The 10,100-nt window shown below is 50.6% G+C and overlaps 1 protein-coding gene across 1 annotated transcript; it reads left to right on the top strand.

The window, feature by feature from the left end:
- The first annotated feature begins 1,012 nt into the window (after window positions 1-1,012).
- Window positions 1,013-7,250, top strand: LOC122746136 (immunoglobulin superfamily member 1-like). Its single transcript, XM_043991613.1, has 9 exons — window positions 1,013-1,073; window positions 1,329-1,364; window positions 1,568-1,846; window positions 3,801-4,100; window positions 4,412-4,711; window positions 5,412-5,711; window positions 6,158-6,445; window positions 6,878-6,988; window positions 7,117-7,250. The coding sequence occupies exons 1-9, from the start codon at window positions 1,040-1,042 to the stop codon at window positions 7,146-7,148; spliced, it is 1,680 nt and encodes a 559-aa protein (XP_043847548.1). The 5' UTR covers window positions 1,013-1,039; the 3' UTR covers window positions 7,149-7,250.
- The last annotated feature ends 2,850 nt before the right edge of the window (window positions 7,251-10,100 follow it).

Genomic DNA, 10,100 nt, shown 5'->3' with positions numbered 1-10,100 from the left:
ACACATACGTTGTAATGACATGTACACTGCACTCTGTTTTCCTCACCAGCAGAATGAAATCTCCCTGAGAGCAGTCATCTTCCTCTTTTCTCTTTGCACCCCCAGCACACAGCACAGGTCTTAATAAATGGCCATGGTGTCTGAGCTGGGTCTTGTCTAGGCTGGAGGCTCCCAGACTCATGGGGCTGTGCCAGGAAAGTTCTGAGTGAGGATGGACAAGGCAGAACAGAATGATCAGCTGTGCTCAGGCAGAGTCCTTAGACATCCCCCTACCACCTACTCCCTTCAAGGGTGAGCTCTGTGGGTATTTACAATACTTTTGAATGCAGATGTCAACACTTCTGCTGCCTGTCCCTGGGATGAAGGGTTCTGCCATTGGGGTAGCCTAAGGCAGTTGCCTCTCTTTAGAAACCCCATGATACCTGGTGCCAGCTTCATAACTTCAGTAGATTTGTAGTCAGGAAGACCTGGATTCAAATCCTGCTTCCCACAATTACTGGCTACGAGAACCTGACTGTGAGAACTGGGCATGTAACTTATCCATTGTCTACTTCAGTTTTCTCATCTATAAAATGGGGATAATAGAGTACGTACCTCCCTTCTTATTGTGAAGATCTACTGGGATAATATTGGTATGTTAATTTGAAAAACTGAATGTTCTTAGCCAGTGTTATTGTTGTTATTAATCCCATGAGAGCTGAGGATAACATGGACCCCACAGTTATACCGCATGGAGCACATTCCCAACAACCATCTGAGCTCAGGGTCTGAGGCTGAGTCTGCATTAGTAGGTATCAACGAGAACCCCTGCTCCTTGCCGGGGTTCATGAACCCTTAAGACCCTCTGGTTCCCTCAGATTTAAACCTTGAAGGACCCTGGTCCCTCTTTCATCATAGGAGCGGAAATTGTGGGGCCTGGGTTTGGGTGTATAAGGAAGCAGGGCCGGCTACCACATCCTGGGCCAGCCTCCAAGCCTGCTAGCCTTTCCCCTCTGCTCATTGGATCCTGGGCAGCCCAGGGCAGAGCTGAAGAGCCACCATGGCCCCCACAGTCACTATCTTGTTCTCCATTGGTGAGTCTCTAGGGTCAGGCCTGGGGAGGAAGGGACCCTGAGAAAAGGCCCTGGGCTGGCTGACTCTGAAGGACAGGGGGAAGTTAAGGAGCAAACAGAATATTGTGTGGCACAGGAGAACTCAGCATATGTTCAAAGGGCTCTTCCTTCATATTCTGACCAGAGGAGAATGAGACGTTCTGGGGATTTGGTTACTGTGGATGGGCTCAGTGTGGGCTGGAGGGGAGCCATCTATAACCCCAGCTTCTCTCACAGGGCTGTATTGGACCTGGGCAATTAAGGCACAGATGGGTAAGTTGTCCCCAGCACTCCATTTCCTTCCTTATTCTCTTTGTTCTAGCTCAGCCCGCATAGCCATCCCTACGATAATCAGGGAGGGACAACAGCAGACATTGGGATAAATAGAGGGGGTGACTTGGGGAGTGGAATGGATTCACAGCTAAGACACTGGGGGCAGAGGAATCCCTGGAAACCTGGATGTTTTCCCTTCTCAGCCACCCTCCCCAGGCCCACCCTCTGGGCTGTCCCCAGTCCTGTGGTTCACCAGGGAGCAGATGTGACCCTCAGGTGCCAGGGCCACCTGGGGAGTGACAGGTTCCAGCTGTGGAAGGATGGAGAGCTCAGAGAAGAGAGAAATGCATCCTGGGAACTGGCAGAGTTTGTGCTCAGGAAGGTGGATGGTAAAAGAGATGCGAGAAACTACAGTTGCCGCTCTGGGCAGGGGCCCTGGTGGTCAGAGCTCAGTGAACCCCTGGTCTTGGTGGTGATGACAGGTGAGGGGCTGCTGGTATACAACCATCCCTGGTGGGAGGGAGGCCAGTCCTGAGAGATGAGCCCCAGATCCCTCTGGAGAGTCAGCTAAAAGTGGGGCAAACCCTCAGGCTTTACTGCCTGCCTCCCCTTTGCACTCCCACTTCCCCAGATTCTGGGAAACGCTGGGGTCCCCGCAGACATTTTAGGGACATAAATTACATTCTGAAGCCTTTCTCCTCAATAACTGTGTGAGGGGCAGAGCACATGTACCATGATTTCACTTTTTTTTTTTGGGGGGGGAGGCAGCAGGGGTTAAGTGACCTTGCCTAGGGTCACATAGCTAGTAAGTGTCAAGTGTCTGAGGCCGGATTTAAACTCAAGTCCTCCTAAATCCAGAGCCAGTGCTTTGTCCACTGCACCACCTAGCTGCCCCCAATTTTGCTCTTAAAGATAGGAAAACTGAGTCCTGGAGAGAAGGTCAGGAGACTTGAGCAGCTCACATGGTTCTTTAATATCTGTGACAGGGTTTGAATAAATGTCTCTCACCCCCAAACCCCAGGTTCTTTCCCCAGCTGCTCAGCCTCCCCTGGTGACCCAGCCAGGACAGCTGGGCTCCTCTCCCTCAGAGGACACACAGCAGCATCTGACTGAGAAAATCATCCTGATAAACTTTTCCCTTCTTCTCTCAGGCCCAAACTGGGAACATCCCCTTTTCTCTCCTCTCCTTCCATTGTGCCCTCACCAGCTTCCCCTTGGCCTGGGCAGATGACTCTGTCACCTCCCATCATGTCCCACCATTCTGCCTTTACTCTCCCAGTTCCCCCTGCCTGTGATGCCCTCCCACCTTCATCCTTCACTCTCCTACTTCGAGTCCAGCTCCAATGCTGGCTGCTCCAGGATGCTGGCCCTGATGGCATCACGTGGTGATGACCTGGCCATTGTATCTCCCAGCGTGGTGCCTACATTCCTCCTGTGCCCACCCCAATACTGGGGCCTTCCCACCACTCCAGGCTACTGTGCATCTGGCCTGTGCTAGAAGGAAGCTGCTGAAGGGAGAAGACTGAGGTTAGAAGCCTGGGGCAGGGAGTACCAGCACCTCTCCCACTAGTTTCTAGCTGTGTGACTGTAGGCAAACCCCTGGCCTTCTGGGGACCTCTGTCTCCTCTTCCACAACAAGAAGGTCATGGACTGGATGATTAAGGAGCTCATCCCAGCACTCATGCCTGTGATGCAAGGGACTGAGCTCCCTCAGGGCAGGAGGGATGGAGATGTGCCTGAATATTTGGGGCTCCCCCAAATGCTGAGGAGGAGGCCTCCGATTGGAGGGGTGATCAGCTAGGGCAGGAGAACCAGAGGAAGCCTCATTCCTCCCAGAGCTGCCCAGAGGGAGCCCCCACCTCCTCTCCAGCCCCTGCTCATTCAGGGATACCCCAACTCTGCCTGCTCTGTGCTGGCTTCACTGAGGGGGGGGTGTCAGGCTGGCACCCCATGGCAGTGTGGGGAAGTGCGTAGGGCCAGGGCTGGGAATCTGGGTCTCTGTCTAACCCCCAGTCATGAGATTATTGGGAGGAAAGAGCTCTGCAAACCTCAGAGTTTAGAGGAAGGTCTGAATTCACCAGTGATGTTACATCCGGATCCTGCTTCAGGCCAGGAGGTTCAGACTATAGAGACTGAGCTTGGCCCCTTGGAGGAGGTGAGAAGAGGGGCAGGTGGGGAGGGGGCCTCTTTGTCCTTTGTCCCTTCTCCTCCCATCACCCTGTGCTCTCAGAGGCTCCTGAGGCCCAGAACAGAATTCTAAGGTTATCCCAGGGAGCCCCGTTACCTCTCCAGGGAAAGGCCCAGAGCACTGGGCAAAGGGGCCTGGCCTGGGACCCTCTGCCTACCCTGCCCCTTCTCACCTCTGCTTCAGGGAATGATTTGAGGGCATTTGGGTGAGAGATCAGGTTCCTAACTCTCCTCTTCCTTCTTTCACAGATGTCTTCCCCAAACCTATGATTTCACATTCATCTTATTACTCAATAATGCTAGGGGACAAAGTGACCATCAGGTGCCAACTGTCACAACAGGCCCCCTCTCAGGACTACACCTTTGCCCTCCTGGGTGCAGAGAGCCTGGAGCCTTTGCAGCTGCAGAGCCCTGCAAGGACCTGGGCTGATTTCTCACTTCCATCTGTGAGGGCCGAGGACTCTGGGAGCTACAGCTGTATTTACTACAGGAAGATGGCCCCCCACAATGGGTCACATCCCAGCAAGAGCTTGGAGCTGACTGTGCATGGTGACTGGACATGGAAACACCACAAAACCTCTATTCTATTCCCATATAGTGGCCAGCAGATCTCTGGAGCAGACTAAATTCTGGGAATTCTGAAGGGATGGTCTGGGGGGAGGTTGGAGAAGCAGAGCCCTCTGCTGTTCTACATGCAATCAGATTTGGGCCCCAGAATAGTGGGGGTATCCAAGCTCAAGGCAGAGCCCAGACAAGAGTGAGAATAGAGACTTAGTTGTTGTTGCACCTGTTGCTACAGGGTTAGCAGAGGAGACCTAGAAGTGAAATCTCACCCTGACTCTGACACCCTTTTTCCTCAGGACAACTCCCCAAGCCCACTCTGCTGGCCCAGCCTGGCCAAGTGGTGGTCTCGGGGGCCAACCTCACTCTCTGGTGCTCACGGCCCAAGCTGCCTTCCCTTGAAGAGGTGACTTTCAGTCTGTCCAAGGCTGGCACCCAGGAGCCCTTACAGCATCAGAGCTCAGCAGAGCCCTGGGCTCGCTTCTTCCTCCCTTCTGTGAGACCCCAGGACACTGGGAGCTACAGCTGCACTTACAGGGATGGGAGAGCCCCTGCCAGAGGATCAGAGCTCAGTGAGGCCCTGGAGCTGGTGGTGCCAGGTAAGGGGCAGGGGGGCTCAGAGTAACTCTGAGTATGACCCCTCTGCTTTCTACCCAGACAGGGGCCTCAAAGAGACAAGGGCATGGGGTCTACACAGCCAGCTCTGCCCCAGGGCCTGTGAGGACTCTGGGATCTTGGAATACATGAAGCTTTTCTGTTCTGATCTGGAATCTTGGGAAGAAAGGTGGTGGTGGGGACTGAGCTGGGGGGGTAAGAAGAGTCCCAGAGTCCCAGAACTGAAAGGGGCCTTGGAGGTTCTCGAGATGGAACCCTTCCATTACCAATGATCAAAGTGAGGCCCAGAAAGAGGGCAGGACTTGTCCAAGGTCACACATGTGAGTGACTGAGCCTGCAAATGAGCCTGAGCCTTCACTCTAGTGGACTATGATCTGAGCCCTGGGCTTATCTGTGTTACCCCAGATGAAAAGTGAGGGGTCATGATCTTCCCTCCCAGGAGTCATCAAAGCCCTGAGACCACAGGTTGGATGAGCTCCCTCTAGTGGGAAAGTTGTTTTGTTCCTAGCTCAGCACAGCTAGAAAGGGCTGAGATATTCTAGTACAAAACCCTCATTTACAGAGGAGATAACTGAGGCTCAGACGGGGCCAGTGAAGGGGTCAATGTCAGAGGGGGACTAAAGGGCAGATCAGAGCCTTGACCCAGGTGTCCTGACTCCCAGTCCCTTGTTCTTCCTCTGCCAGGATCTCTCCCCAAGCCTTCCCTCTCAGCCCTCCCAGGCCTTGTGGTGGATCCCGGGACACATGTGACTCTCCAGTGCCGGAAGCCTCCTCAGTCACCCTTCTGGAGGGTGAACTTCACCCTGCTGAAGATGGGGTCCCCCCAGCCCTCGCAGAGCCTGAGCCCATCTGGAACCTCAGCTGACTTTCACCTCCTCTCTGTGAGGGCCCAGGATGCTGGAAACTACAGCTGTGTCTACTATGGGAGGATGGCTCCCCGCCAGGTGTCTGAGCCCAGTGAGGTCCTGGAGATCTGGGTGACAGGTGAGGGGGTGCATAGGTTCCCAGGTGTAAAATGAAAGCTTAAAGGGGCAGATTAATAGGCAGCCTGGGAAGTCTCAGGGGACATATTTATTGAGCTCCTTTTAGCCTCAAGACACTGAGGATGGAACAAGGACTGGGGTTCCCTAAGGGAGGGGAGAGCAAAGGTGGAAGGATGGAACACTTCAGGTCCTGCTCCAACCTTAAGGGCCAAGGACAGAAGGTGGAACACCCTCCCTGTTTCTGGGCAGCCCCAAAGAACACCTTAGATTTAACATCTACTTCTGAGCAGGAAAGAGATTTTAGGAAATGAATGAGCAAAGAGTTAATGGAAGCAGGAGATGATGGTCAGGGAGTTCTTGATGGAATCACCCAGGTCTTCCTCTTCCCCACCCCATTCCACCTCTAGAAAAGACCTTGAGAATCTCTGGCCTCTCTTTGGGTTCCAGGTGCACTTCCCAAGCCTTCTCTCTCTGCCTGGCCTGGCCCAGAGGTGGCTTCAGGAGCCAACATGACCCTTTTGTGCTGGGGACCATCCTGGGCTTCTAAGTTTACACTGTACAAGGAGGGAGGTGAACAATTCCTACCAAGCACTGACATCACTCAAGATGGGGCCCAGTTCTTCTTGACTGCTGTGACCCCCCCACACTCTGGCAATTATAGCTGCAGCTACCAATTCAACAAGAATGGAAGTCTCTGGACACAAGTCAGTGACCCCCTGCAGCTTACAGTGAGAGGTGAGAGGAAGAAGCCCATGGCACCCACTGGAGTTTCCCATTGACCACATCCTCCTTCAGGCCTTACAAGGAAATGAAACCAAGGCCTTGGATCTGGCCAAGAGTCCCAGCATAAGAGACAACAGAGCCTTTGACACTGACCTCTAGTCCAGGTCCAAGGGGACCCAGGGTGTGAGCTGGGACATGAGGCTTCCCCTCCTACTTCCCTGTGACTCACACCTCCCCATCTTGGTCTCTGGCTTTTGGCCACTAATTTGAAGGGATGACCAACCCCCCTCTGAGCAGGTTTTCTGCCAAACAGTTGGGCGCTGGTGGTGATGGGTGGCTGTGGAGGAGAACGGGAGGACAAGGTTCAGGGACAGCTACAGAGGCAGGATGAGGGTCCCCTCTGGGTAATAATTCCAGAGAATTCTTCTCTCTCTTCCACCCCAGCTTCACAACCCAGTTACACCCTCATCGTCACCCTCACTTGTGTTGCCTTCCTCTTCCTCCTCCTCTGCCTCCTCCTGATGGACTTCTTCTGCCATGGATCCATCCCTTTGGGTGAGTGTGGGAGGAGAGAGAGTGAACCCCTTTGCAGTCTGAAGGCACAAGGAGATGGGTGATGACTGGACCTTCATTTCTTCCTGGGGGATCCTCTATAACCTTCCTTTCTCTTCTCTATCTCCCAGGGACCATGCAGGGAGACATCTCTAGGAGATAAAACTCAGTTCCTCTGCCCATTGTCCCCTGCTCCTTCCTTTCCATATGACCCCATTCCCTCTGCACTGGACACAGTACCTGGTGAGGTGAGGATGCCCACAGAGCCTCCCAGAGTGATCTCTGCCCCTGTCCTATATCCTCCTCCATTCTCTACAGGTACCTGTTTTCCCCAAGACCTTGAGGCACCCAAGAGGAGGTTTTGTGTAAATTATCGGGGAAGGAAAAGAACAAGATCCCAGGGCAGGCAGAGAGGCTGGCGGAGAGTCATCCTAGTCCTGGGACCTAGGAGAATGAGAAGCCCTCAGGGAGCGGCCCATATTTAGCTAAATGTAAGGAGCTTGAGCCAAAGATGGACAATGTGGAGATGTCCACAGAACCCACACTCTAGGCCCCTGTGGCCTGAGGCACAAGTACTAAGACATTGGCGACCTTTAGAAAAGGAATCCTCCCCCTCTCTTCTCCTTTCCTCTTCTCCCTCTTTTCTTCTCTCCTCTCCTTCAGTTCTCCTCTCCCTCACTCCCATTTCATGTGACCTCTGATACATTTTCCTCAGGTCTCCATCTCTGTGGAGCCCTGATGCCTGCTGGGGATGGGCACGTGGGTTCTGTTCTTGCCCTAAGGAATTAGATGCCCATGGGTTGCATAGGTGAATGAAGAGGACTTAGACCTAATGTATTTAAACCACTTAGCTTTCCTCCAAGGATGTCCAGTTTGTTATCCAAAAAGTCCCCCATCTTATAGGTGAACTCAAACAATGGATACTTCTTAATCACAAACAAGAAGGGTGCTGGGGGATTACTACTCCCTCATTATCAAACTTCCAACCAATCATGTTCCCTGTGCCTCCATTCTGTAATCAATCATGTTACCCCCAACCCTAGGATTTCACCTCCTTTGTTCAGCCTCTAGTTCTGTATCTCCCAAAACCCACAAGCAGAGAGCTGTCTTTTTGCTCAGGGACTGTGGCCAGAGGCACCTTTTTTTTATTCATAGGTAGCATACCCCTCTTAATAAAATGCCATCTGATTTAGAGAATCACTTTACTTTTTTTAAATTTCACGTGAAATACTTTGTAACTTCAATCCTATATAATCACTGCTCTCTTCTGGCAGTGGAGCACCCTGGTCCAGGACTTTATTATCTCACACCTGGATTATTGGAGTAGCCTTCTGGTTTATCACACTTCCCCAAGTCTTTGCCTGCTCATCCAGTCCTCCACTCATCTATCAATGATGTCATCCTGAATTGCAGCTTTCATCATGTCATTCTCCTTTTCAATAATCTCCAATGACTTCCTATTTCCTCATGGATCAAATATAACCTGTTGGTGAATTTTATTTTTTTGGCAGGGCAAGGAGGGTTAAATGACTTGCCCAGGGTCACACAACTAGTAAGTGTCAAGTGTTGAATATGGATTTGAACTCGGGTCCTCCTGAATCAAGGGTTGATGCTTTATCCACTGCTCCACCTAGCTGCCTCCTGTTTTTTACTTTAAAAGCCCTTCTGAATCTGTTCCTTTCCTATCTCTACAGTATTCTTCTTTTTTTAGAATTTTATTGTCCAAATTACATGTAAAAGCAAATTTTGACATCAATTTTTTTAAAACTGTGTTCCAACTTCTCTTCTTTCCCCCCTTTCCATGCCCACCCCAAGAACTCAAGTAATTCAATATAAATTATACATGAGTAGTCATGGAAAACAACTCTGCATTAGCTAGTTTGTGAGAGAAAACAGATAGAAACAAAACTTCAGATTAAGGAATTGTCAAAAAAAATGTGTTTCAGGGGGCAGCTAGGTGGCGCAGTGGATAGAGCACCGGTCCTGGAGTCATGAGTACCTGAGTTCAAATCTGGCCTCAGACACTTAACACACACTTACTAGCTGTGTGACCCTGGGCAAGTCACTTAACCCCAATTGCCTCACTAAAAACAAACAAAAAAAAAATGTGTTTCAGTCTTTTTTCAGATACCATCTATTCTTTCTCTATAGATGGATTGCAATTTTCATAAGTTCTTCAGAGTTATATTGGATCATTGCCTTGCTGAAAATAACCACGTGCTTCCCAGCAGATCATCTTACACTATTGCTCTTATTTTGTATACAGTACATTTTTCTCTGCTTCAATTCACGTGGGTCTTCCCAGGTTTTTCTAATAGCATCCTGTTCATCAGAACTTCTACATAGTACCTTGCACTTGACAGAGAATTTTCTTCACATTAGCCCAGCAGAGTAGGTACTATACATTTTGAAATTGTAGTCAATCATCATAACTATTTCCGCCCATCCTATTCCCTTCCAATGATATTTACTCTATTTTCTATCTTATTTTTCCCTATTCCTCCTCAAAAGTGTGTTGCTACTGACCACCCCCTCCCCAGCTCTACCCTCCCTTCATTCACCCTTCCCTCCTTATCCTCTTCCCCTCCTACTTTCCTGTAGTGTTAATTAGATTACTCCTCCCAAGTAGGTGTGTGTGTGTTATTCCCTCCTTGAGCCCACTCTGATGAGGTTAAGGCCTTTGAGCTAGTTCTGTTTTCTGACTTTTTTTCCTCCCTCTATCCTCATTTCTCCCTATGAAATCAAGCAATTCAACATATGTCATACATTTGCTGTTATGCAGAACATCTTCACCTTCCTCCAAAGTGTTTTGCTTTCTGTAGCTCCCTCCCTGAAACTTCACTTCCCTCCTTCCCCTCTTCTCCCCCCACCACCATCTCCTTCCCTTCCCACTTTTCCTCAGGGCAATAATATATTACTGGGTGGAGCCAAGATGGAGGAAGAAAGACATTAAACACACAGAGCTGCTGATACCATTGCTCCAAAAGCAGCAATAAAAGAACCCCTGAAGCAGAAAAACACACAAAAATATGGGCTGAGATTATTTTTCAGCTATAGATAGTAGCCATGCAGGGCTACAGATAAAATCCAACCCCATGATCCCACCAACAGAGAC

This window comes from Dromiciops gliroides, chromosome 3 (assembly GCF_019393635.1).
Source record: "Dromiciops gliroides isolate mDroGli1 chromosome 3, mDroGli1.pri, whole genome shotgun sequence".
In the NCBI taxonomy this organism is placed as follows: Eukaryota; Metazoa; Chordata; class Mammalia; order Microbiotheria; family Microbiotheriidae; genus Dromiciops; species Dromiciops gliroides.
Note: the sequence above shows the minus strand (reverse complement) of the source record. Positions and strands in the feature narration are given on the sequence as shown.

Coding starts and splice junctions, on each gene's coding strand:
- LOC122746136 (XM_043991613.1), top strand. CDS start 1,040: ATGGCCCCCACAGTCACTATCTTGTTCTCCATTG. Junction 1,365..1,567: donor GGCAATTAAGGCACAGATGG/GTAAGTTGTCCC, acceptor TTCCCTTCTCAG/CCACCCTCCCCAGGCCCACC. Junction 4,712..5,411: donor CCTGGAGCTGGTGGTGCCAG/GTAAGGGGCAGG, acceptor TTCCTCTGCCAG/GATCTCTCCCCAAGCCTTCC.